We start from the raw sequence: 27,644 nt of genomic DNA, 5'->3' as shown, positions 1-27,644 counted from the left end.
GAAACCTCAGTTTAGCAACTGACCTTGCCCCGTGGCTCATTTGGAAAGGAGCAGCAGGGAAACTGTGAGCACTGGTGTCCTGCCACGTGTCTGGAGTGTGGTGACCCTCACTGACAAGCCACCAGCTGGCCGGTGCACACATCTCGTGGCCCATTAGCCTCTTTCTAGATTAATAGTTCCTCGCTGATTCCTCAGAGCCATCCTGTGAGGTAGTCAGTGGGGAAACTAAGACTTGGACAGGTACTAGCTCAAGGTCAAAGAGTTTAGCAGGTGATTTCGTGGATTCAGATTTAGGTGGCTTCCTCTCAGGGCCTGAGTGTTGTGGGGGCTTGTAGGTATTGACATCTAAGTATCCGCTCCGTCACATTCTGGAAACGATGATGTAGCTAATCAAGGAAGAGATGCTTTAGCCTAGCGATGTCAGGAGTTTTTATTTGAAGACCCCTTTTGACTCAGGAACCCCAAAAGGATTGTATTTACTGATACATTTTTCATATGGTAAATATCAAAAATGATATTAAAACAGGTTATTAAAAATTGATATTTACCATATTAGAATTAAAACTGAGGGAACTTATATATAAATATATATATATGAGGCATAGAAGACAGCTAGATTTTTTTAAATATGTTTATTTTTGAAAGACAGAGCGTGAGCAGGGGAGGGGCAGAGAGAAAGGGAGACGCAGAATCCCAAGCAGGCTCCAGGCTCCAGGCTCCAAGCTGTCAGCACAGAGCCCAACACAGAGCTCGAACTCGCAAGGTGTGAGATCGTGACCTGAGCCGAAGTTGGAAGCTTAACTGAGCCACCCAGGAACCTTGAAGACAGTTAAATTCTAATGTCTGTTTCTGTGTGCAGTCTCCTGCAATACATAATTTTGGTTGACATATATGAAGAGAAATCAGTCTCAGATGAAAACATAGTTGGAAAAGGGAGGAACTTTGTAGATGATTTTTATCCTTTGGTATCACACCCCCAGACTCAAGCAGTGGTAGTTTCTGCAAGGTCAGTTGGCCCAGCAGTTGGAAGTGGTACTTCTCATACTCTGTTACATTAAATTTATCGTAAAGTTTTATTTATTTAAGTAATCTCTATACCCAACGTACGGCTCGAATTCATGACCCCAAGATCAAGAGTCATAGGCTCCTCTGACTTAGCCAAACCAGGTGTTTCTAAAATCCGTTGGTTTGCCTTTGGCTTTGAACATCTCTCTTATCCGTGCACAATTTTATAATGTTTTGTATTGATCACTTGAAAATTAATGGTTTGGGGCGACTGGGTGACTCATTCGTTAAGTGTCTGACTCTTGATTTTGGCTCAGGTCATGATCTCACGGTTCGTGGGTTCCAGCCCCGCGTCGGGCTCTGCGCTGACAGCTCGGAGCCTGGAGCCTGCTTCGGGTCCTGTGTCTCCCTCTCTCTCTGCCCCTCCCCCACTTGCACATGCTCGTGCGTGTGCACACTCTCTCAAAATAAATTTTTTAAAAAATTTGAAAAAATGGTTCACCTGACTACCTCTTGTAGCGGTCAGCACCTTTCATTAAGCAACCATCAAACAATCCTCATCTTCTCTGACCTCATCAGAGAGGTATTTTAGTGTGGAGAGACTTTGAAACTCAGTGGTGGCAGATAAAGCTTTTCCACAACTGTAATTTTTACCCCAAATGGTGAATTCCATCATTGGCAGCAAAACAAAACAAAAACCAAATAACAAAAAAAATTCTGTTCGTTATTTCCCACCACAGGGTTGCTGTATTCATTTTGGTGGAAACGATGGATAGATAACTACATCAGTCTTTCTTTGAAATAAACGTAGCATTCCATGAAACTGCTGGCTTGCGGCTTAAATAACCGCCACACGAGTGCTTTTCCCTACAAATAACCTGCTTTGAACAGGGGATGGGCTTGGTGTGTACTTCCCCAATTGTCACACAAAGTGTGTGTGCTCAGGGGTCAGGATTTAGTGCTACTGACAATTTGTACTTTATCATTCCCTGAAATGAAAACTGGCTTGTCTTCCCTTCCTTCTTGTTAAGTGCTGGTTTAAAAAAGAAAATAGTTTTATTGACCTATGATTCACAAATCCCAAAATTTACGCAAAGCATACGATTTAATAGTTATTAGTACACGCAGAGTTGTGTGTCTGTCATTATAGTCACCTTCGGAGTGCTGTCATCTGCTTCCCCTGAGAAACCTTGTTCCCATCAGCAGGGAAAATCCTTCCCATTTTCCTGAACTCTTTCCCCACCCCCACCCCCACCCCCAGCCTGCTAATCTACTCTCTGTCTCTCTGTGTTGGTCTTTTCTGGGCATTTCGTATGAATGGGCTCCTACAGTATGGAACCCGTCATTAATTTCTTCAATTTATCAGTGTTTTCAAGATCCCTTTGCACTTGTGCACGTGTGGGTACTTGACTCCTTTTATTGGATGGATGATACCCCGTTTGGCTTATCTACATACCAATCAGTGAACCTTTGGGTTTCCCCTACAGTTCTTAATTGTTAGTATTTATTCCCCCTCAGACATTTGTATGCAAGTTTTTATGTGGAACTATGTTTTTAAAAATGTTTTAAGTTTGGGGCACCTGGGTGGCTCAGTCGGTTGCGCGTCCGGCTTCGGCTCGGGTCATGATCTCGCGGTCTGTGAGTTCGAACCCCACGTCGGGCTCTGTGCTGACAGCTCGGAGCTGGAGCCTGCTTCAGATTCTGTGTCCCCCTCTCTCTCTGACCCTCCCCCACTCATGCTCTGTCTCTGTCTCAGAAATAAACATTAAGAAACAAAATTTAAAAAATGTTTTAAGTTTATTTGCTTTGAGAAAGAGCACAAGTGGAGGAAGAACACAGAGAGAATCCCCAGCAGGCTCCACACGGTCAGTGCAGAGCCCGGTGCGGGGCTCGAACTCATGAACCCTGAGATCATGACCTGAGCCAAGATCAAGAGTCAGTGGCTCAACCAACTGAGCCACACAAATGTGGACCTATTTTTTCTGTATTTTGTGTACATACTAGCAAGTGGAATTGTCACGGTAACCCTGTTTCCCTTTTTGAGGAACTTCTGGCCTGTTTCCCAAAGCGGCTGCAACATTTTGCATTCCCACCAGCACTACATGAGGGTTAGAATTTCTCCGCATCCTCCCCAGGACTCTCCATTATCTGTCTTTTGTGGATAGCCATCCTAGTGGGTGTGAAACGGTTGTTGTCTCGTGGTGGTTTTGATTAGCATTTCCCTGATGCTAAATCCACCTTTGTTTTGTTCCGTTAATGAAATCAACACAGTGAGAAGGGCAAATAGTATCTTGGTATAATTACGAAAATAGTTGTGACCTGGGAGGGGTGCCCTGAAAGGGTCTCCGGTTCCCCCAGGGGTGAAGTCACTCATGAAGCTTGTAGAAAATGTGGGCTGTGTTTTCAGCATCTATTCCTTCTTGCACGGGCAGGGCATCAGCCACACGTCTTTGCCCCCAAGAGACAGAAATGTGCACAGGCCAGACAGTTATCTGTATGGAAGCCTTCTTCATGCCGCACCTCCCTTCAGCAGGGAGGCCAGAGGCCGTCTTGCCACAGGCTGATTTCCTAGCCATCTGAGATGGTCCTTCTGAACATGCAGAGATGGGGTTTTGCAAACCTCTGTGTAGGAACGCCCATTTATCCCCCGTCTACAGATGGGGAAACTGAGGAGTCAGTAACTTGCCTGGGTGCAAGTGGCAGTGCTGGGAATGGAGTTGCCATGATGCAGTGTTAGGAAAGGGGACGAAGCCACAGAAGAAAATCGTTCTAACCAAACAGAGGGAAGTAATGACAGAACTGGTACTTCTTCAGTAACAAAGCATGGAAGGGCATGGAATATTTGGGATTTAAAACAGAAAACCCAAAAACCAAAAAGACAAAGAACCAGCTTCCTGTCTGTGTTTCCATAAAGGAGCTATCTATGTTCACTGCTTTAGAAAATGGGTGAACGGTCAAGAAATGCCCAGATTCATGTTCCTCACTTGTGTTTTAATCACACTGAAGTATGACTTCTTACGGATGTTGCTTTTAATTTGTCTTGAAAGTAAGCACGGATCCTGCCAGCTTGGTGTGATTGATGGGCTCTGACGGAGTGCCGTTCCTTACACTTAGAATAAATGCCAACCATTTGAAGCTCTCCGTTTTCCCTGTAACCGAGAGTACCCACTGAAACCTTCCATAACGCCAGATCGCATACCATATTTTGACGCGACGAGCTCTTTCACTGCAGTATTGAAAATCTCTTGAGAACATGTAGTCAGTCACTGGTGCTGGGAGGAACTTTCCAGGTCGAGATTCACATCCAGTCCAGGCACGGAACATGTAAATCTGTTCGACCGTATCTGGGGTGGTAACAAGTGGACCAAAGAAGTCCGTGTAAGCAATTCAGTCGATTATCACGAGGATGGGGGCGTCTGGTGGCTCAGTCGGTTGAGTGTCTGACTCTTGGTTTTTCAGCTCAGGTTATGATCTCATGGTTCCTGGGTTCGAGCCCCGCATCCAGCTCTGCACTCTCAGTGAGACAGTGCTTGGGGTTCTCTCTCCGCCTCGCATGATCTCTCTCTCTCTCTCCCTCTCTCTCTCTCCCTCTCTCTCTCTCCTTCCCCCCCCTCCTCCCCCCCTCCCCCCCCCCCCAATAAATAAATAAGAAAGATTTAGGAAGACCAGTGGAGGAATATCTTCGCATTTGAGAACATGGGCAGGCTTTCTAAGCACAGAAGCCGAGACAGACTTTAAACAAGAAAAATGGGTTAGCAGATGCAGCATCACAAGAGCTAGGAAAGCCAATGGCAGATAAGAGGAAAATATTTTTCACCTCTGTGGCACGAAAGTAATTGACAGGACACGACAGAGGTGAGAGAGAAGGCATACGGAGCTGTGGGCACACGTTTGGAGGCTGCTATCCTCGGAAGAGAGGCTTAGTTGGTTTTGAGCCCTCCGAAAGGGCTGTGGGTGGAGGTGAGGGTGATTTCTTTGCGCCCCCGCAGGAAGAGACTTCCGCTCCAAGGAGGCGTTGACTTACAGCCGCCTGGGTGCACTTGGCCTGGAAGTCTGCCTGGTGGGGGTGGGCATGGCCTGGAGAGGAGGTGCCTGGGGGCGGTGGGGTGGGCGTGGCGACCTTTCAGGCCCGCCCGCCCCTGTCTGTCAGGAGCCTTTCTAAAATGAGCACTGGCTGCACTGCAAGGGCTCCATGTGGTCTGTTCTGCCAGAGCCTGTGGGGAGTCTTTTCCCTCTCCTTCCCTGAGGACACAGGCCAATATTGCCCGGATGGTTTGAGGGCAGGGGAAGCCTGTGCTGTGGGAGGGGCAGATGGTAAAAGCTCATTGTATTCCGTGGAGAGGGGCCAGACCCCCCCCCCCAGGTCCGGCTCACAAGCCCCAGCTGTAATGTGGAAAAAGGAACTCCTGGCAGGAACAGAATTGACCGTCAAGTTGCTGAGCGTTGCTGTTCTCTTTGGAATTGCCTGGGTGGGTGGCATCATGGCACATGCTTGGGGACTGGGGAGGCGGTGAGCTTGGGAGGCACGTCAGCCTGCCGGTGCTGGTGACGGGCAGCATGACTCCTTCTCCAACTTATCTGTAAAATGGGCCTGACGATGTGTTGCCTGTCCCTTTGGACGTAAAGGCAGTGAGCGTGCCTCACTGCCGTAGCCGGCTCACCTGGCTTGTGGCAAGCATGAAATGCATTGGCTGTTCCTGCTGTTAGGGCTTCTGGAAGAGAAACAGGTCCGGCTCTGTTGCCCTCTCTCACTTCTCTGGTCACCGACGGGATGGTGAGCAGATCTTCAGTCTCAGAATGCGCAACTTTATTTGTTTATATGTTTATTTTTATGTTTATTTTTATGTTTATTTTTGAGAGAGAGAGAGAGACAGAGAGAGACCCAGAATCCAAAGCAGGTTCCAGGGTCCGAGCTGTCAGCGCAGAGCCCGACGTGGGGCTCGAACTCACAAACCGTGAGATCGTGACCTGAGATGAAGTCGGACGCTTAGCTGACTGAGGCGCCCCTAGAATGCGTAACTTTAAATTGGAGAAGATACGACTTTATTCCATATGCCCCGTATCTTCATACACCAGGTGGTCCTGTTCTTGGGATGTTGACTGTGTGTTCATTTCTTTTTTTTAAACGTGTGATGTTGATGTTCTGAGGGCCGCTGGGTTTTTGTTTTGTTTTGGTAGGGATTTTTTAAAAATAGATTTTTTTCAGTCTTTTCAACCAAAGCAAATAATTCTTTGGGTATGCTTTATAATGGTTTTTGTCCTGGGGCCTAGGACTGTTCCGTACTTTAGGCTGTGGTGCCAGAGTGGTGTTGTGGTCTTGGGGTGGCTCGAGTTACGGGGACTTGGCTTTCTCCCTGGCTTCCGGGCCTTGATGCTGGATGGTGGCAGAATCTAATGTGGTGACCTCATTGTCCCTCTTTCCTTCCTAGTTTTCAATGGTTCCAGCAGGTCTCCACGGGAGAAAGAACCTGTTCAAAAACACAAAAGCAAAGAAGCCACTCCCGGGAAGGAGAAGCACAGCGATCACCGGACTGACAGCCGGAGGGAACAGGCGTCAGCGGCCCCGCCCCCAGCGGCCCCCTCCACGGGTTCCTCGGCCAAGGGGCTCGCTGCTAACCACCACCACCCCCCTCTGCATCGGTCGGCTCAGGACTTACGGAAGCAGGTAAACCCGGCCTTGCCGCACAGGTGACCCCGCTCCGGCCCGGACGGGGCCTGCCTGCCAGGCGCCATGTCCCCGTGTCACCATCTTAACTGAAGGGGACGTGGGAGTGGCCGCCTGGAGAAATCCGTACCTAGAGGGCTCAGGAAGCCAGGAGGGTGACGGCCAGAGGTGAGCTGGGGAGGGAAGCACGGTGTTGGCACAGAGGTGCTGGGTGTGCAGGCCTCTGGTGGGAGCGGCTCTGGCACCTGCTTCAGACTCCAGGCGCCTCCCTCTGGTGGATCTGGTGTGTTGGCGCCTGTTGGCTGGGCAAAGCGACTTGTCGCCTTCACTGCCCCTCCTCCACCCGTGTCCTGGCGCCTGATGGCTCTGAGCTCGGTCGTCCTCTCAAGCCTGGAGAAGCTGTACCTTGAAGACAGGCCCGGAAACTGCCTCGCGCTGTCAGGGGACAGTCCTGGACCGCTTCTCTGTCGTTCTTAACGTGACAAGTTAGCATCTCCGCCAGGACTTGGGGGCAGGAGGCGTGCACGGGCACACGCACCGCTGAGCAGTCCCTGTGTGCCCGGGGGCGGTTCACCCCGCACACGTCAGCCTGCACCTCAGGATCGCAGCTCGCGGGTCACATTGTTCTCCAGCCCCCACTGCCCCCTGCTCGAGGTCGCGTTAGATAACACGGATCCTGTTGGGAAACTCTGAAGAATGGCCTCAGGGTCTGCCATTGTCATTGTCACAGTGTTCCGTCCTTGGACAGTGATTTCCCGGGACCCCCGGAAGGCACAGCCTGGAGGAAGGCACACGGTGAAGGGCTGTGTCACCCGGGTCAGTGGCTTGTCACTGACCCCTCGCTCCTGTTCTCACTGCATTTTAAAGTCAGGGAGCCATGGGGATCACAGATCTCCTCACTGGGCACTTGTGACACACAGCTAACCTTTTCTGCAGAATGGATGGAGTCGGGGCCAGGTATGGGTGGGCCAGAGAGATCTCCTGACCTGCCATGTTCTAGAATTACTAAGAGATGGTGGGAACATAATGTAATCCCTCCCCTTGTGGAGCTGTTTTTATTTTGAGAGAGTGCAAGCGAGCAGGGGAGTGCAAGAGAGAGAGGGAGAGAGAGGGAATCCCAAGCAGGCTCCACACTGTCAGTGCAGAGCCCGACTCAGGTTTTGATCCCAGGAACTGAGAGTTCATGACTTAAACCGAAAATCAAGAGTCAGACGCTTAAGTGACTGAGCCACGCAGGTGCCCCTGTGGAGCTGTTCTTTACACGTATCCTTTCTCATTCTTTTTAATGTTTTTTGTAAATTTTTCTTTAATGTGTATTTTTGAGACAGAGAGGGAAGGAGGGAGGGAGGGAGGGGAAGGGGCAGAAAGAGAGAGGGAGACCCAGAATCCAAAGCAGTCTCTGAGCTGCTGGCACAGAGCCTGATGTGGGGCTTGAACTCCTGATGAACCACGAGGTCATGACCTGAGCTGAAGTCAGATGTTTAACCAACTGAGCCACCCAGGCGCCTGGGCCTTTCTCATTGTTCATGATGTTAGAATAGTTTCTCTGAATATGTGTATTTGCATGCATGCATGGGGGAGAGAGAGAGAGAGATTGTGTGTGTGTGTGTGTGTGTGTGTGTGTGTGTGTAGTTTTAACCTTAGTTTTTTTGTTTTTTTAAAGGTACTTTGGGGCTTAAAAATTTTTTCTTAATGTTAATTTCTAAGAGTGCGATCAGGGGAGGGGCAGAGAGAGCGTGAGAGAGAACCTTACGCAGGCTCCACACTCAGACCCCGAGGACCTAGGGCTTGACCTCACAACTGTGAAGATCATGACCTGAGCCAAAATCAAGGTCAGACACTTAACTGACTGCACCACCCAGGCGCCCCAGTCTTGGTGAGGTGAGCAGGGTGAGAATCTTCATGTCTTTTCCAGGCAGGGTTCTCACATACCTGTGTCTTTATCCTCGGCGGTGTTACCTTGAGACTGAGTAAGTAGTCGTAGCGTATTTTAAACACTGGCCCGTCTTCTGAGACCCAGAAGTCACGGTTTTCGCAGAGGCCACAACTGCGCGCGATGGTGGAATTAGCCCGCGGGGTCAACGCTGGGCTCCCGGTTTGCAGCCGGAGGCACCGCCATCCCTGTGTTTGTGGCTCGTTCTCTCCCCTCCATTCCCAGATCGGACAGCCTGATACGCGCTCTGATGGGATTCTCCTACAGGTGGAGAAGAATTAAAAAGGGTCCCAGAGTAAGGGGAGCTCCCATCTGTGGGGCAGGACTGAAGGGTTTGGAAGGGGACGAACAGCACTTCACATTCACACAGACGCGTGACCGCGCGTGCACACGTGGGCACACACACTCGCCCCTTCTCCAGTGGGGCTGGGTGGCGGACCCCTCTGGTGTCCGTTGGTCACAGGTCGTCTTCAGCTGTCAGCTCGTGCCCCTCGGCTCGGGATTTCTCTTTGTAGCTGACCGCTAGGAATTGGCACAGCTGGCGGGAGGAGCTGGGGGAGCAGAGAGGACCCCGCGCCCTGGCTCCCCGGCCTGCGTGCGTGGCCCGTCTCACTGTGCGGCCTGGGAGTGAGAGGTCCGGGTCCCCGTGCAGAGCAGCCCCCTGTCACCCAGCGACTGCAGAGACCTGGCTCTCGTGCTTTGTTCGGGTCAGTCTTTGCAGGCGGGGTGTCCGCGGGCAGCGCTCAGGGCTCTTTCCCCCCACCCCTTCCCCTTCGCCTCCTCCTCTGTCTCCTCGGCCTTCTCTGTCTGGCCCAGGGCGCCAGCTCTCCAGTTCCTGTTCGGCGCTAACCGGGACCTCCACTGAAATTTAAGATCTTTAACGCTCCTGGGCCCTGTTGTTCATTTGGGCGCAGTCACACTGACCCCCCCCACCCCCACCCCGTGATATTGGGATAAACAAAAGGACGAATTAGAAACTGCCACATCCCAGTATTTAAAATACAGAGAAAATAAGGTCAGTGAAAGCAAGTTGTAGATTCCTTTGTAACGGCCTGATGGAAATGACTAGAATCTGACCTTTTCATCTTTCACCTGCAGAAAAGATTGGGGCCAGAGGATATGTGGGTCTTTAATTTTAAACAGGATTAACTTCTTCAGGTTCGCCCCCAAAGAAGAGGGTGAATGTGAATCGTGTCAAGCGGTGGTGGGAGGTGTGGGGTGTGGTGTTGAGGAGGTGCCGCTCCCCAGGGACTTGACCCTGTTTGCTCTGATGTGGTCGGAGGCACCCTCTGCTAACTCACTTGCCCTTTGTACTGAAACGGCCCCTTCCCCGTTAACCTTGCACAATGTCATGTGCTCGCTGTGCTTCCTCAGGGCCCAGGAATAACCTCCCCTGTGGCTGTGTCTCAGCGTGAGGGGCCTTGCCAGGCCTCTCTCGCCTTTACGACACCAGAGGCACGGTGTCTGTCATGCGTGTGTGACTGCCCTGGGATTGTCAGGGCCACTGGCAGGATGATTTGGACGTGTGCTGAGTGTTGGACACAGGAGCAGCTGATGTTTTCCTCTTCGGTTCCTTCACCTAGCAGTTCAGCTTAAATGCAGTAAAAGACTAGCACACGCAGGACGGTAAAACCAAAGAACCTTATGCACCTAGAGAGCATTTTATAATGGTGGTTTCAGGGCACCTGGGTGGCTCAGTCAGTTAATCAGTTAAGCATCTCTGACTTTGGCTCAGGTCACGGTGAGTTTGAGCCCGGCAGCTGGCTCTGTGCTGACAGCTCAGAACCTGGAGCCTGCTGGGGATTCTGGGTCTCTGTCTCTCTGTCTCTCCCTCTCTCTCTGCCTCTCTGCCCTTCCCCTGCTCGTGCTCACTCTCTCTCCCTCAAAAATAAACAAACATAAAAAAAAAAAAAAAAAAAGTTGGTTTCCAAGAGCCTCATGAGGAGGTGTTCACTTTTGTAGATGTTGTGAGGTTGGTAAGCCACGATGTGGATTGTTGGGCCACCCCACTCGCGGTCACTGTCCTCATTTATCGTGCTGAGGCTGAGCCACAATGTGAAAGAAACGATCGCCTCCTACAGGCAGCCCGCGGGCACGTTTGGCAGGAAGATCTGCTGGGCTCCGTTGTTCCCTTTGGAGGTTGGGTCCTCACAATAAGCTGTACGAGGGCTGCTGCAGATGTGTTGGCCTCAAAGATTCAAAGAGGGGGTTTAAATTCTGATTAAAGAATCAGGAGTAGTTTTGTTTTTTAAAGTTCTGGAAAATAGGAACATCCAGAGAGAAGGTCAGAAAATCGCCTGCGCCGTAAGGTGTTCAGGGTTTTAGCCGTGCCGCTCAACGGGTCGTGCTTGGTGTTGGTGGCACGGTATTAAGGACCCCATTAAGTCACCTGTAGTGTGGGAGCAGGTGCTATCAAAGGGTTGGGGGCTCCTACCAGAACCCAGCCTTGCCTTTTTGTTGGGAGGGTCCTGCGCTCATTAACTAGGGTCTTACCCTTTCTCTCACGACGGGGTCTGCTGCGCCAGGAGGCCTTCCCCTCCGCCTGTCTGGTGCAGTTCTGTTCATCTCAGGCTCTTTGTTTTTAATCCAAGTCTTAAGGTCCAAGTGGGCTGTCCCCAGCCTCCCAGCTCTGAAAGGATGAGCAGAGGCTCCCGATTCAGCAGCTCCCTCTGGTGGGGAACAGGAGCTTGACGACAGGATTCCTGGTTGTGAACTTGGCTCGGACTTCTTTGCCATGAAACCTCATGGCTGTGGGCCTGGAGGAGCTTGAGCTACGGTGGTGGGTGGGTGGTGGTGGGCCAGGGAGAACAGGCTGCAGACATCCCACCTCCTGCAGAGCTAGGTGGGTTTAGGGGGAGAGGGATGCAAAGGCAGAAGTCCCTGCCAGAGCCCAGAGAAGGAACAGCTTGGAGAGCTGTAGTTATTCAACCGCAGTGTTTCTCTTGCACCTTGGAAGGTTCTGCTGCATGCAGCACGTTGCGTTAGGCCTCCAGTGAGCTAAGTGACCTCTTTCTCACGTGCTCTGGGTAAGTACTTCCTCAGGTGTGCACAGTGACATCAGACCCACTGTGCCTTGTGAGCTGGCTGAGTGACCTGGGTGTTTTGTTAAGCTCAAACTCGGTGTTTTGCCCTTTTTTGATAAGGTGGTGGGTGGGAGGAAACCCTCCAAGGCAAGGTAAAACAATGCCTGCCACCACCATTCCTTTGCTTTCTTTGGTAACAGTTGAGCACTGGACCCCGAAAGACCAGGACGGGCCAAGGAGTAGGCATGTGTGTGCGGACAGGTGGGTTCCTGGGTTGGGAGAACGTGACCTCTGCTGTAGGCGGAACACAGGTGTGCTGGGTGGGAGGAAGAAATACGGTCAATGAGACATGTCCTTTCCCGTCTCCGTAGGTGATTTCTCAATCAGGTTCATTGAGTTCGGTGAGTTGTGAGGTTGATGCATTTAGTCTTTGAGCTTGTGATGTGTGGACCTGCACGCATAGGGTTTGGGCAGCGGCTTTTGAAGGGGACTGTAAGCATGGTGAGGAAGCAAAGGAACAGAGGAACTCACTCTTCTGGTTGGGCAGGGCAGTTGACTGCACATCTTGGCAGGAACCACCCATATTGAAGTTTACGGAAATACGTAAACAAGAAGGGGGGATTCTTTTTGCCATTGAAGACGGTGAAATACTTTTCTAGAATTCTGTCCTGTAGAAAATGTACCTCCCATAACCTAGCACAGCAGGAGAGGCCATCAGGTGCCCCCAAGGGGGCAGAATGGATGCATTCAAGGCCCCTGTGCGTGTTTTTTTTTTTTTTTTTTTTTTTTGATGTAGAGTCTGAGAGATTCTGACTCTGGCTCTCCAGTCTCCCCTGGGTGAACCCTAATACTGGGCCGGAGCAGGGCCAGAATCGTTACGGGAACACTGAGCTGTTGGGCTCCCGCCCGCACCGATCAGATCAGAGTCTGGGTGGAGGGGCGGGGCGGTTAGGCTGCAGAATCAGCTTTATTTTGAGCTGGGTGAAGAGTTGGAACAGGCCGTCCTCTCAGTGGTTCAGGGAGAGATCAAAGGCCTAAAGGGTGTGTCTTCTATTTTCTGGGCAGTGGAATCCTTCTCTGAAGATGCTCTCTCTGTCTCGATGATGGAAAAGTTTCTCGGAGCCACAGCAGGACTATGTATATACTGTTTCTGGTTTTATCCTAAGTGGCTCGTTTTGGTTTGAGCTAATGAAAGCATTTGAAAAACACCATGAAAAACTAGAGACCTTTGTGTCCCTCACTTTACCTTTTATTCCAGGTAGGAGTGGTGCCCACCTTGGGAAGTTTCACCCACCCTCGGTTGTATACATTTATTTTTAACTTCTTGTTGCCAGGCTGTTAGCTGTTTTGTTTTAATTTCCCATTTCTTCATTCCACACTCTTCTCTCCCCCACCTGATCTGGTCAGTCCTGCCTCTCTGGACTCTCTGTAGGGTGGTGAGCAGTGGTGGACCTGACCGTAAGTCCTGGGCCTGCCCCGCGGCCTCCCATGTGGGGCCTGGAGTCCAGAGGTCCAGGTTGCCTCACCAGAAACCTGGTTCCCTGAATGCCCCAGGCTTGGCTTCTGGAACACAGCCTCTTACCGAGATGTTATCGCTTTGATTGCATTGCGTGTAACTGATGGCATATAAAGAAATACCCTTCTTGCTCGGTTTCCAGAATCTTCTACCGATGGTTTGTTTCAGTTCTTAAAGTATGTTCCGGCCTCGGCGTCAGCATCACCTGGGACCATGTTAGAAATTCAAATTCTCGGGCCCCATCCCAGACCTAGTGGTCTAGGAAACCCTGGGGGTGGGGCCCGGTGATCTACGGGTTCTGAGAGTCACTGATGGGAAAGTTCTGGTTTTGTTTTTGTTTTTCCCCACTTGGGCTGAGTGCATTTCCCTGGACGTAGTGTAGAGGTCACTCAGACTCGGGCCCTGTCCTGGGGAACCTGATTCCCGTGGGAGCACTGGGGGCTGATTGGGAACACACGACCTTTGTGCTGTGACGGGAGGATGTGCTCCTACGTGACCACAGCTGGTCGGTCAGCTTCTCTGACTTGGGAACACAGGCTCCTTCTATCCAGTCACCTCCTCGTGGGGGTTACCGGTGAGAAGCAATGGCTGTGGTTGTTCCATTTCTTGCTGATTGTGTGATTTCTAGTTGGCCTCTTTTGGGGGTGGGGGTGCTTATGAACCTTGGAGTCCCCGTTTTGAACTCTTGCTGCAGATGAGAGATTGATGCCCAAGATGTTAGTGACCTGTCAGAGGCCAGCAGCAGCCGCAGCAAACAGGGCTGTGACGTGATGGTCACAGAGCAGTGCACCCAGCAGTGGCTTCTGGCTGGGCCTTCATCATTCTCTGGAAGTTTCGCATTTCCAGTGTGCACCCGTCACTCTCTGGTTTCCCTTTATAAACAAGGGTGTCTTTATTTTTTTTTAGTGTGTGTTTGTTTATTTTTGAGAGCAAGAGAGCGAGTGCACAAGCAGGAGGAGGGACAGAGGGAGAGGGAGACACAGAATCCGAAGCAGGCCGCAGGCCCTGAGCTGTCAGCACAGAGCCCGACACGGGGCTGGAACTCACAAACTGTGAGATCGTGACCTGAGCCAAAGTCAGACGCTTGATTGAGCCAGCCAGGCGCCCCGACAAGGGTGACTTTTATGTGTCACAGAATTCCTGTGGTGTCCAAGTTGCGAGCCGGGTGAGACAGGTTCTAACCGGATGTGGAGGTTTTGTCGAGGGCGGGGAAGCCAGCTCTGCCCATGCAGAGGAGGGACTGGCATCTTTTGCTTCGTGGAAGAGGTCAGGTGCGTCCGGCGAGGCGGTCCCCGGGGCCCAGTGTCAAAGGTGACGGGGCAGACGGATGCCAGGGGCTGGCAGTCACATGTCTGGGCTTGGCCTGCGACCTGCACGGGAGCCAGGCCACATGAGTGTGCTTGTTCTTTTCTTTTTGTGGTATTTTTGTGTCTTTCCTTTTTTAGCACGTAGATTTAAAAATTCTGTGGGCAGAGCATGCTGTTCTGTGGAGCAGAGTGGCGAGCACGTCTTTTCTCGGAACAGGGGTGTGTGTGTGTGTGTGTGTGTGTGTGTGTGTGTGTGTCCCTGTGTCCGTCCATCCCCTCTTCCCCTAAATGGGCAGGGGTTTGCTCCTATAAGTGTCCTTAACCTGTGGCAGGTGACTGGTAGGCGAGTGGACAGGTGGTCATGGTGAAACCTTGATTTTCTGGAAGAGCCACTAGCACGCATGTGAAAATATGCCCCGGAATCCGTGCCTCGGGCACTCAGGTCGGGCCGCGTGTGTTTGTGTAGGAGGATAGGCCTGTGTTTGAACCGGAGTCTCTCTGTCTTCAGTTCACGGCCGCGTACGGTATTTGATGACGGCCCCGCACCTCCCCCTTCGCGAGAGCCGGCGGCCAGCTCGGTTTCGTCACCGCGTGCCGCGAGGTCACCCTCTTGGAAAGGTCACTAACTCTGCTCTTCTCGCCTCTCCCCCTCTGCCTCTGCCGCCTCCCAGGTTTCGAAGGTAAACGGAGTCACTCGAATGTCGTCATCTCTGGGTACGAGTGCAACCGGTGCCAAAAAGATGCGCGAAGTCAGACCTTCACCGTCCAAAACTGTGAAGTACACTGCAACGGTGACTAAGGGGACTGTCACATACACCAAAGCCAAGAGAGAACTGGTCAAGGAAACCAAACCCAATCCCCACAAGCCCAGTTCCGCCGTCAACCACACAATCTCAGGGAAAACCGAAAGTAGCAATGCAAAAACCCGCAAACAGGTGCTATCCCTCGGGGGGGCGTCCAAGTCCACCGGGCACGCCGTCAATGGCCTCAAGGTCAGTGGCAGGTTGAACCCAAAGTCATGCACTAAGGAGGTGGGGGGGCGGCAGCTGAGGGAGGGGCTGCGGAACTCCAAGAGGAGACTGGAGGAGGCCCAGCAGCCCGAGAAGCCGCAGTCGCCCCCCAAGAAGATGAAAGGGTCGGCCGGCTGCGCCGAAGCCCCCGGCAGGAAGGCGGCCGCGGCGGTCCCCGCGGCCCCGGCCCCCGCGGAGAGAGCCCCGCCGCCCGGCCACGCCAAGAAGGAGGTGCCCGAGCGGAGCTCGGAGAGGAGCCGGCCGAAGCGGGCCGCGGCCGGCAAGAGCACGCCGGGCAGACAAGCACACGGCAAGTCGGACGGCGCCTCCTGTGAAAATCGTTCTACCTCGCAAACGGAGCCCTTGCACAAGCCGCACGAGGCGGCGGCCAAGCCCGACAAGGGGGGCGGCCGGGCCGGCTGGGCGGCCATGGACGAGATCCCCGTGCTCAGGCCGTCCGCCAAGGAGTTCCACGACCCGCTCGTCTACATCGAGTCGGTCCGCGCTCAGGTGGAGAAGTACGGCATGTGCAGGGTGATCCCGCCTCCGGACTGGCGGCCCGAGTGCAAGCTCAACGACGAGATGCGGTTTGTCACGCAGATTCAGCACATCCACAAGCTGGGCCGGCGCTGGGGCCCCAACGTGCAGCGGCTGGCCTGCATCAAGAAGCACCTCAGATCTCAGGGCATCACCATGGATGAGCTCCCGCTCATAGGTGAGGCCCGCCCGCCCCCGCCGCCCCTGCGCGGGGCCACCCCCCGGGCCGCCCTCTGTGCGCTCGTCCCTGGTGTCCTTTTCTCTGGTCGTAAGGACATCGGTCATACTGGCTGAGGACCCGCCCAGGCACCTCATTTCACCCCACTCGTCTCCTTCGAGACCCCGTTTCTAAATGCAGTCCCCTATCTGAGGCACTGGGAACTCGGGCTTGAACACGTGCACGTTTGGGTGACACAGGTCAGCCCGTTTTCCCTCTGTCCTCCTTTTTCCTTGCACGTCACTGTCTCTGGTGATCGGGCAGGGCCTTGTCAGAGGCCACAGATCGGGGGACGGGTTTGAGGTTCTCCTGAGGGCTGAACCCACTGCGGAGCTCACCTCGGTGGCTCCCCGTGCGAGCACGTGTCCCGGCAGCTGCAGGGCCGTGGCCCCCAGAGCCCACGTACAGGCCCCCCCATGTCCCGGGTCCCTCTTCCTCCCAGAAAGCCGCTCGTCCCTCCTGGATTCTCACCCTCTGTCTGGGTTGGGCTGGGTTTGCAGAGTGCGGGTTTGCTTTGGGGACGGCTGGGGAAGGTCTCGCACCCTTTCCCTTTCGGCTCCAGACCTACGAAACAGGCATGTTCCTGCCTCCGTTTCGGGGGTCCCGATTTTGTAAAGGCGGTGAGGAAAGGAGCCATTTAACCGCCACTGACGTGTCAGGGATTGGCCGTCAGGGCTCCCTGCAGGGGTGAGGCGGGGGAGGCATCCTTACCTTCTCAGCAGGTGCCTGCAGGAACTGATGCCTGAGTGAGAATCCCGACTCGGGGTTGTGGGAGCGGGCTGAGCAGGCGTGAGCTTTTGGTGTCGGCTGCTCCCTGCGTGTCCTCTGAACAGCACCAGGCCCTCCGGGCTGTGGTGACATGTCTGAGCCCCACCCCGTGCAAGGGGGACCGTGGTTCTTCCGGGGATGGTGGGGGAATCAGGTGACGTAACGACAGCCAGCAACCTTTCGTCCAGAGTACGTTCTCTTGGCCTTGACTCCTTCTTCACGCAGTGCCTGAGGCTGGGTGGACGCGTCCCCACGGTGCGTGTGTCTGCAGTCTTTGCTGCTGCCCAGCCGCGTAAAGCCTTGTTTGTCCCCATCCCTGAAAGGGGTGCTCAACTGGCCCGAGCTTGGCCGCCTCTCAGGGCAAGGGACTTAACAGTTTCGAAGCAGTTTTCCAGGATCTCCCGGTACAGGAGCTCCTTCTGCCTCTGTTCCCAGCCCCTGGGGGAGCCAGGTGTGCCTCGGGGAGCAGGGGTGAGGGAGGCGCTTGGCCGCTTGGAAGCCTCGCGGCCCTGCAAATGGGCCCAGTGGTAGCAGGTGAGGAGTCCGTGGAATGACGATTTCCAAGCAGCGTATAAATTTTCAGGTGCTGCTGGATTATGCTCTCCATAGAGGAAAACACAAAGGTATGGATTGCCGCCTCCCCAGTCAGCCTGTGATCTGAGCGCCTGTGGCTGGCGGAGGGGACTCCCTTCCCTGTCCGCCTCTGCAAGTCCGGCACTGTGCTGCCGGCCCCACATCTCCCCATTTTGAGCTGGAGACCGGAAGCGAGTGATGGCATCTCCGCGTTATGGCCTCTCCTGCCCAAGGAGGGCGAGCTTCCTCACTGATCTCACCCAGCAGAGCTAATGACCTTCCAGTTGCCGACTCCCCTGGTGTCTGATGGGCTGGGGGACCTGTTCCCACACAGTCTGCCCGGGGCACCCACCTCGTGGTCTCACGATGCCCAGGAGGCTGTCAGAGTCCACAGGAGCTCAGCGTCTTTTACTTTGTTTATAAATCTATCCACACGCTCCAAAGACCTAAAACCTAATTTTTACTGACCTCCCCTAGCATTTTGTTACGTATTTACTCCCTTAATAGCCAGTGGATGGTTATTCTGGAAGGTTTTGTTCCTCCTCTGTTGTCTGGAGGGAGGTTGCTTTCCAGGCCCCACATAGGTAGTCCCTCTATGAGCGTTTTTCAAGTATATTTGATTTTGATGTGCGTTCGTACAGTCCTGAGAGTTGATCGAGGGGGGTAGCGAACACTAGCCCACACCCCACCCTGAGACTGAGGTAAGCAGTCTCTCGGGGGCCATGGGCCATGAGAGAGAGCGTTGAGGGACAGTCACACCGTCTTTTTACCCTCTTAAATACTGCCTCTTGCCCTGGAAGTCAAGGGGGTGGAAAACCAGTCATTGTGCGTGTGCGGATGAGATGGGAACCGACAGCGGGCGCAACACGAACGGTTTCTGCCGTCACAGCCGTTGCGGGGATCGCTGGGACATGGGTGCAGCTGGGCAGCATAGCCCAGGCCCTGTCCCTGTCTGCAGGGACGGGCCCCTGCTTCCTCACCTGGCTCCACCTGCCTCTTGGGGTTTGTGGCGGGGGGTGGGGGGGGTACCCCGGTACATGCTGCTCCTGCTGGGGGCGGGGCGCCCTGGGATGCTCCTTCCCGCAGACCCACCAGGCCAGCTCGCCTTTCATTCAGGCCTCCGCTTACCTGTCAGCTCCCTGGGGACACCTCTCCTGACCATCCCAGCTGAGACGGCAGCCCCTTAGCTCCCCAGCCCCTCTGCCTGCTTTATTTATCCCCGTGGCCTCCCAGATTGTCCTCGTGTAAGGACTAAGCTCCCCGAAGGCCTGGACCAGTTCCGTTCGCCGCTCTGGCCCCAGGGCCCGGCAGCATCCTTGGCACCTAGCGGGCGGCCCCGGACTTAACCGGTTGGAGCAAGAGGGTGTCGTTCGTGGTCCTTGTCACTGAGTGTCCCCCGTGCTTTGTCCCCGTCCCAGGAGGCTGCGAGCTCGACCTGGCCTGCTTTTTCCGGCTGATTAACGAGATGGGCGGCATGCAGCAAGTGACTGACCTCAAAAAGTGGAACAAACTGGCGGACATGCTGCGCATCCCCAAAACCGCCCAGGACCGGCTGGCCAAGCTCCAGGAAGCCTACTGCCAGTACCTGCTGTCCTACGACTCCCTGTCCCCGGAGGAGCACCGGCGGCTGGAGAAGGAGGTGTTGATGGAGAAGGAGATCCTGGAGAAGCGGAAGGGGCCCCTCGAGGGCCACACGGAGCATGACTACAACAAGTTCCACCCCCTGCCTCGCTTCGAGCCCAAGAACGGGCTCATCAACGGCGTGGCCCACAGGAACGGCTTCCGCAGCAAGCTCCAAGAGGTGGGTCAGGCCCAGCTCAAGACGGGCCGACGGCGACTCTTTGCTCAGGAAAAGGAAGTGGCTCGAGAGGAGGAGGAGGACAAGGGCATCCTCAGTGACTTCCACAAATGCATATACAAGGTGGGCCCCCGGCGGGGCTGGGGGGGCTGGCCGCGGGACGGGGCTGTGCGGGCCCGAGGCGCCAGGCTGCGGCTGGGACGTCTGACCCCTGTGAGCCGTGACCGCCGGTGAGCCCCATGCGGGCTCCAGGTCCTTGGATCTCCTTTGCGTTAGGGGGCATGGGCACCCACGTGCCGGGGACACAGCGGCTTGGGTGTAGACGCCCACGGGGCCGAGTCTGCCCCTCAGAGCGCCCCCGGCCCTTCCAGGTGGTGGGAGCTGCTCAGTCGGGCCGGACTCCCCGGGCTCGGGGCACTGGCTTCCTTTGCCTCCTTGTCTGGATCCTGAGCCGCCCATCAGCCCCTGGCCCCGCCCGGTCCCTTCTGGGGAAGCGATCAGCGCAGGCCTCTGCAGGGAGTTGCTGGGGGGCTTGTGGGAGGGAGGCAGGAGCCTGGCAGATGGAAGCGTGCACGGTTTTCTCCTCTGCTGCCAGATCGCATGGCTGCACCTGCTGTCCTGAGAAGTCCCTTCCTCCAAAAGGCAGGTGGAGTCCCTGTGAGGGCTGCCTGCCAGGGTGAGCAGGACACCTGGCACGGTGGGCACATCCCAGCTGGGACCCTCACCTGGCGAGCCGTGCCACCCCTGAACCCCCCTGGCAGTGGCGTGGCAGTTTCATGGTGCACTGACAGGCTGCTGTGGGTCCCCGTCGTTCCCCACCCGCACTGCCCCGGGGCCCTAGCGGGTCCCTGCCTGGTGGAGTCTCCATGGGCTTCGGATGCCGATTCCCTCCCGGAAGCCTGGGACTTCTGCGACTCCTCTCCGGGTTCTGGGTCTTTCCTTTCTGAGCCCACGGGAAGTCCCCCCCCACTCCGGCTGCCCTGTGCCACACTTCCTTTTCCTCCTGGGCTGTAGTCCTGTGCGCCTTTCTGGAAGAAGATGCCCTGCTTGCCTAGGTAGAACTTTCTTACTAGACCCATCAGGGCTCAGTCTCCTTTGCTCTGGTTCCCCATTCTCATCACCTGGCGCTGTCCCCAGAGACCCTGGGCCAGGGGTGGGGGGGGACCCTTTTACCCTTGGGAGATAAGGGAGAGGAGGCAGGTGGAATACATTCAGGCGCATGTTTGGGTGTTCCTTGGGTGTCTGCTTGAAAAGCTCTCCTTGGTTGAAGCCATTTGTTAAATCTGGCGACTCCAAATAGCCAGCTCCAGAAATGAGATATTTTCTACTTGTCACATTTTTCATTTAAGAAGGTCAGTTCTATGAGAATGAGGTGAATCTGAGTAGAGTGTTTCTGGAAACGTGCCCTGTAACTGACAGCTTTAGGGTTCATCACAACAGTCTGGCCGTGGTGGCCACGGGGGTGTCGGCAGCAGCCGTGTGCGTGCCGAGGGCCTGTGGGCAAGGGGGGGCGCGTCCTGAAGCCCTTGGCTCTCTGTGGGTGTTGACTGTTGGGCACCAGGTGTCATTGTCGCGAATTACAGGTGCTCTGCTTTTTAGGTGATGCAAAGCCCTGTCTCTCTGGCTGGTAGGTTCTTCCCTTGTAACGTCTGGAGAAGTTTGCAGTCGCCCCACGCGGTCCCTTTCTGTGCTGCAGAGCAAAAGCAGATGCCACAACTCGCATGCCGATCGCTCTGACTTTCCTTCCTCCAGAAGGGTCTGTCACCTGTTCTAAACCCGTTAGCTCTGTGGGGGGGTGCACATTAGGGAAAAGCCACGCCTGCCGCTCTGCTTCTGGCTCCCTGCGCTCACGGCCCTCACTCACTCATTCACTAAGGGCTGGGGTTCCACAGGCCAGAGACGTAGTCCGCTCCCGCGCCGCTCCGTCTCCAGCCCCTGGCACTAGGCCTGGTATACAGTCGGTGCTCAGTGAGTACCTCTGCAATCAAGGGACAACGTGCCCGGTCAGGAAAAGCACAGCTCTGACCAGGCTTGCCTCTGCAAAACGAAACCTCCTGTCTGTGGAGGTGAGAACGGAGTCTCCGGTGGGATTCCCGGGCCGAAACCGTGAGCCGTCTTGAGCACGTCGCTGTGGAGATCGCCGGGCAGGGGGCAGCAGAGGGCAGGGTGCTGGCCGTCCTGATGCTAGGTATCTGGCATGCTAGGTGCTCCCCGGGAGGTGGGAGGGGGCAGTGCGTGGCTTCTGTGGCAGAGAACGAGCAGAGCGCTTCTGCTCCCCAGGGTTGCTCGAGGAGGCTGCTTGTTTGGCTGGTTCTCAGGTGTGGAGGGTGCCTGACGTTTGTGTCTCTCGGGCCCTCTCCCACCCCTGGTCCGGCCCCAGCTCCGAGCGGGTCTGGGATGCCGCTGGTTTCTTCCCTGGCCCCCAGCCCCTCCTCCTGCCCCTCAGGTGGGGTAAACTGGGGAGTTCTGCGCCCTTCCCACATCGTACCCCCTTCCCCGTAAAGCGAAGTGTGCTTCTGTGTGTCAGGGGTGTGCCTGTGCGAGGCAGGCCCGCCAGGCGCATGGCCTCCATCTCTGCCGGATCAGGGCAGGGGTCGTCTGCTGCTGGTGCGAGGCCGAGGGGCCCTCTATCCCCCGCGGTCGGCACCGAGGACCCTCCCGAGAGCACGTTCTTCTGTGGTCCCTGCCCACGTCAGCTCAGGACACACAGCGGCCGTGGTCCAGGACAGGGGTGCGGCCTCGCGTGGGGTTGGGGCTCAGTTTGGCTTCTCACGCTTTTTACTCTCGTCTTTGTTTTCTTTCCAGGGAAGGTCTGTGTCTTTAACAACTTTTTATCGAACAGCAAGAAATATCATGAACATGTGTTTCAGCAAGGAGCCCGCCCCGGCTGAAATCGAGGTGAGCGCGCCTCCCGGGGCCCCGGGCCCGCTGGTGCCCGATGGTGCTGAGGGGACCCCCGGGGCCATCGTTGGGTGTCTGTGTGCCGGGGGGCTGGCAAGTCGTCACCGAATCTAGACTCACTCAAGGGCACAAGAGGTGTAGCGAAGAGTGTGTGCCTCCCCCCGGCCAGGGGTGGGGAGACGCCAAGTCGGGGTGAGCTCCGGGCGCGTCCCCTGCCTGGGGGACCCCTCACCCCATCGTCTCTTATGTAAGAGAATGTTCGGAATCCCTTGAAACCACGGTTGCACTTGCTCTCTTCTCCCCTGTTTTCTCTTTAATGGGATTGGCAGATTGCCATCTTTGTGCTTCTCCCAACTCTGTTCTTGGAGTTAGCGTGAGGCTGGGAAGCCCGGAGCCCTCCTGTGCCCGGCCGATTAGGGGGCTTTCTGGGTGAGCCGCTGCAGGACGGGGACCGGATCTGTTCACCTCCCCAACCCGGTGCCCCGCGCCTGGTCCTGTAAGGGAAGGAAGCCGAGCTCCCATGGCTGGTCGAGGGCAGCGGCTGGTGGGCGGGTCTCAGGCTCCCTCTTCCTGTCAAGCATGTCTGCCCCTGTGCATACACCCGTGCCAACTGCTAGGGGCCCGGCCTCCCCAGGGTGGGGCGTCAGGACAAGTCCCTGGACGGGCCAGGTCAAACCAGGCCGCACGGGCCACGCACGGCAGCCATCAGAAGCCCAGGACCGGAGCCCCGGCCCCGCGGATCAGGCTTCCCCGTTGGGGGAACCTCCCCGTGTCTGGTTTTAGCCCTGAGTGTCGTCCTTCCCTCGGGCCGCATGTCTCTGCTGATCTGCACGGGGCCGCCCCAGCTCTGTTCCCTGGGTGGCGCCTCCGAATACCACACCATGGCCTGACCCCCCTGCTTTGGACCCGCGGAAGCCACATCCCTTCAGCCACGACTCTGGGTCACACTTGCTTCCCGAGTGCTCATGGCATTTGTGGGATGTGGTGGCAGGAGAAAGGGATGGGACCTTTTGGGGTGAACAGTTGGGCTGGGAAGGGAGGCCTTGGCTGCTCAGCGCAGGTTCCTGTGGGGGCCTCAGAGGCTGCAGGGTTTGATCCTGTGTGGGGCACGAAGGACACACAGCTTGTTTTAGTTTCCTGCTCAGGAATTCGTTCTGAGAGTCTCGCTTTCTCCTAAGCACTTGCCTAATATTTGAACACAAGGGGAAGGTCTGCTAAAATCCAGACTTGGATGAGTCGGAGTCTGTCTAGCTTCTAGATCCGCCAAAGAGGTCTGGGCCTTCCTCTTGGCTGGTGGCCGTCCCCTTCTTCCCCAGGTGGCCGTTGGTCGGTCTCTACACCCGGTGGCAGGGCCGGGCCTCGAGCTATCCCCTCACACAGACTCTGTTCCTCCCCTTCCAGGAGACACGCTTAAGGAACCCAGACACATAATGTTGTGGGATTTATTCTTGGGGCTTTCGACCCCTCCAGGCTGGTCCCCCTTTGGAGAAGTTGTTGTGGAGCCTGTATGGTTCGTGGTAGCACTTCTCTGAGCCAAACTGCGTCGTGACACCCGCTGCTTGTTCGCTAGGCTTCCTCCTTTCCCTGCGGTTCCAGCTAAATGGGGTCTGCCAAGGTATTAGGGAAGATGATGCTGTGCTTCTGGAATGAAAATTGAAAACAAAAAAGGCCTCTGAGTTGGGGGAATTGCCTGTGGGAAACTTGAGCACATCTTAGCTGTTGGCAAAACACGTTCCTGACCCCCCTCTGCCCCTGGCTGTTTGAGACTCCTTACAGTCACCTGGTAGGCTTTTTTTTTTTTTTTTTTTTAACGTTTATTTATTTTTGAGACAGAGAGAGACAGAGCATGAACGGGGGAGGGTCAGAGAGAGAGGGAGACACAGAATCTGAAACAGGCTCCAGGCTCTGAGCCGTCAGCACAGAGCCCGACACGGGGCTCGAACTCACATACCGCGAGATCGTGACCTGAGCCGAAGTCAGACGCTTAACCGACTGAGCCACCCAGGCGCCCCCTGGTAGGCTTTAAAAACTGGTCGTGTGACATCCCCCTGGCACCCTGTCCGATTTAGTTGGCTGGATCACAGTCCGGGTGGAAGTAGTCTTCACTCCTGGTGATTCTGATGCACAGACGGGGCTGAGAAGTCAGGATCACCCGTGACTGGAAGGGAGGAAGGTGTGTGTCTGTCAAGATGGCCAATCTGGAGGCCGTGTTCTTTATAGGATGTTGGGGGGACGGCTTCCCCCTCCTTCCTCTCGTTGCTTTCCCCCCTGCTTTTCGTATAAATAACTTAAAAAACTTTTAAGTTTATTTATTTTGAGAGAGAGAACATAAGCTGGGGTGGGGCAGAGAGAGGGGGAGAGGGAGAATCCTGAGCCGGCTCCGTGCTGTCACCGCAGAGCCCGATGTGGGGCTTAAACTCAAAAAACCGCGAGATCGTGACCTGGGCAGAAATCAAGGGTCGGACGCTGAACCCACTGAGCCACCCAGGTGCCCCGTATACATGACTTCTAAAACTGTGTAAAAATACACATAACGTAACGTAACCACCTCAGCCGTTTTCTCTGTGCGTGGTCCAGTGGCATTCAGTGCCTTCCCGTTGCCACGCGACCGTCCCCACCATCCGTCTCCGGGATTTCATCCTCCCAGACCGAAACTCTGTTCCCACTGGACGCTAACTCCCCGGCCCCTGGCCGCCAGCGTTCTTGTCTCTCTCTTTGACCGTGATGCCGTGTGTCCGTGTAGGTGGCATCACACGGCGCCTGTCCCTTTGTGCTCGGCTCACTGCATTCAGCCTCGGGTCTTCCGGGTTCATCCACGTGTCCGCACGGCCTTCCCTTGAGAGGCCGAGTCCTCCATCCTGTGGCTTTTGTGCACCTGCCGGTGGGCGTCTCGCCGAACGCGGTGACCACGTCTCGGTTGGCGCCCGTCCGCGGTTCTGTGGGGATGTGTCTGCTCCAGGGCCATCCGACCCCTGCCGTCTTACTCTGTGCTGTCGGAGGCGCCCCGCCGCTCCCGTGGGACGGGCTCCTCGGCCGCCCGTCGATGGCCTCGCGCCGACCCGCGCTCCGTGACTCGCGCGCGGCGCGGTGCCGACCGGGCCTCTCCTGTCCCCACAGCAAGAGTACTGGAGGCTCGTGGAAGAGAAGGATTGCCACGTGGCCGTGCACTGTGGCAAGGTGGACACCAACACTCACGGCAGCGGATTCCCAGTGGGAAAATCAGAACCGTTTTCAAGGTAACGTCCGATGCTCTGGCCTGCACTTGGGGGCCTCGGCGGCGTCCCCCCCCCCTGCCAGTCTGTGACGCCCCTCTGCTCTCCTCTGCCGCAGGCACGGATGGAACCTCACCGTCCTCCCCAATAACACAGGGTCCATCCTGCGTCACCTCGGTGCTGTGCCTGGTAAGCCTGCTGCGGCCGCCGTCTTCCGGGTCCCGAGGCCCCTTGCCCCAAACGACCGGGACGGGACAGGAGGCTAGCGGCGTAGATCGCGTAGATTGGAAGCTTTGGTCTTTAGCGTGCAGAGGAATGGGATCGTTGAAGTCAGAAAAGTGTGCAGAGGTGAACCGAATGGTAGCATCTAGAAGCGGGGGAGACACTTCGTGGCCAAGGTTTCATCTTGAAATTGGTCTTGTCAAAGCTGATGTCCTGACTCCTTAGGGCTGGGTGTGGGCTCAGAAGTGATCGATTGCTTGCAGAGGGCAGGGACAGCCAGGTGCCCTGGGGGTTGTGGTCACTGGGGGTTGTGGTCACTGACGGCTGGGCCCCTCCACACGCTGGGGGGTGGCGGGGGGAGCAAGCGATTCCTCGAGGCCTCCCCAGAGAGTGGGGCCTGAGCTTCCTGCCTCCATCCAGCACACGTAGGAGTTCAGGTCGACATGTCTGTGGGGCGTCCTGAGCTGAGGTTCAGCGGGCCACGGCACGTGGCTGGTGGACCACAGTCCCCGTGTGCTGCCCCTCGGGGCATCTTAGGGCTTCCCGCCGAAACTCACAGATGAAGAGGTTTTTAAAAACCGTTTTGTAACCGTGTCTGCCTGCCTTGGCTTCCTTTCTGCGTAGCTAACAGGAAGGAGCGAGCACCTTCTCACCGGTGTCGTCTGACTTTTGAGTCCTGTTTCTTTCTTTGTCTCTCCGCTTGGGAAGAAGGCAGGGGTTTCTAGGTGCCGTCACTCAGGGGCCATGTGGCTGTCCTCTGTAACGCCTCTCTCCCCCTTGGCAGGAGTGACAATTCCCTGGCTAAACATCGGCATGGTCTTTTCTACCTCATGCTGGTCTCGAGACCAAAACCACCTTCCCTATATCGACTACTTACACACTGGTGCTGACTGCATTTGGTGAGTACGCCTGCCCTGGGGGCCCCAGCGTTCCGGAAAGTTCCACCTCTCACCAGGCGGCCGACCGCCCCCGGGAGCTTGCTTGTGCGGGTTGGTCCTGTGCCCCCCGGTTCAGTCACAGGATTTCTTAGCTCCCTTGGAAGCGCTTGAGGTGGCGGGAAGGTTTCGAAGGAGGTTTGATTTGCTCGAATGGTGAGCAAGGTTGAGCATCGTTTCGTGTGCTTATTGGCCGTTTCTGTTCCTTTTTTGTCAGCTGCCTGCTTACCCTTGTTTTTTCTTCTGGGACGTTATTTGTCGGTGGTGTTTTCTAGGACTTCGTGTCCTGTTAGGGGAAAGAGCAGTTAGGGGGGTCACAGAAGGTGGAGTGGTTGTGCTGGGTCCCCAGCCTTCCCCTCACCCAGTGTAAACCGTCCTCTCCCGGGCCTGGTGTGAGGTTATTTTTGGCATCTCTACAGTGGGGCGTCCGACCCGTCGCTGCCACAGAGCACAGGTGTCACTGGGAGTGGGTCCCTGCTGTGGGAGAGGCACGGGTTTACTCTGACCGCTGCCTGGGTGCCCACCTGTGACCCTGCCCTGTCCGCCCGTCCACGGCCGGTGCTCTGGGCCCTTCCTTCCCGGTGGCAGATGGGAAATTACTGCACGTAATCAGGCTGTCCTGTCACCTGACAAGCCACCGACACCACATCTGTCCCACACTAACTGCAGCTGTTGTCCTGAGGGGGTGATTCGGCATTCTTTATTAAAACACGCAAAGTCGCACAACCGGTGCTCTCCCCCCGGGAGCCTGTCTCTGCCACAGCCTCCGCACCGGGACTCCCCTGCTCTCGGGCCACGTTCCCACAGGTGTGCTTAGTGTCGAAGCCTGGCGGGACCGGGGGACCCCTGTGGGGGGCTGTGCCACCGAGGATGGGGGGTCCTCGGCATCCTGCGGGAAGGCCGGAACGGGGGCTGGTGGCCCGAGACAGAGTGCGTGGCGTGCAGGGGTGTGCGGCCTGCTCGTCTGGAGGGCTGTTCCCCGTGGACGAGCTTCTGTGGCCACGCCCGGCTTGGGGAGCAGA

The 27,644-nt window shown here is 55.8% G+C and overlaps 1 protein-coding gene across 7 annotated transcripts in view; it reads left to right on the top strand.

The window, feature by feature from the left end:
* Positions 1-27,644, top strand: part of JARID2 (jumonji and AT-rich interaction domain containing 2) — a 272,087-nt gene that overhangs the window by 230,679 nt on the left and 13,764 nt on the right. For all 7 annotated transcript variants that reach the window (XM_078446618.2, XM_078446619.2, XM_081795699.1 and 4 more), the window contains 7 exons: positions 6,435-6,670; positions 15,121-16,174; positions 18,973-19,475; positions 22,158-22,250; positions 25,371-25,489; positions 25,584-25,654; positions 26,472-26,586. In XM_078446618.2, coding sequence (XP_078302744.1) covers positions 6,435-6,670; positions 15,121-16,174; positions 18,973-19,475; positions 22,158-22,250; positions 25,371-25,489; positions 25,584-25,654; positions 26,472-26,586 — 2,191 coding nt within the window. The remainder of the gene's footprint in view (positions 1-6,434; positions 6,671-15,120; positions 16,175-18,972; positions 19,476-22,157; positions 22,251-25,370; positions 25,490-25,583; positions 25,655-26,471; positions 26,587-27,644) is intronic.

The sequence above is a fragment of the Panthera onca genome, chromosome B2 (assembly GCF_046562875.1).
Source record: "Panthera onca isolate mPanOnc1 chromosome B2, mPanOnc1 haplotype 2, whole genome shotgun sequence".
Taxonomy (NCBI): domain Eukaryota; kingdom Metazoa; phylum Chordata; class Mammalia; order Carnivora; family Felidae; genus Panthera; species Panthera onca.
This window is presented reverse-complemented; position numbering and strand designations above follow the sequence as displayed.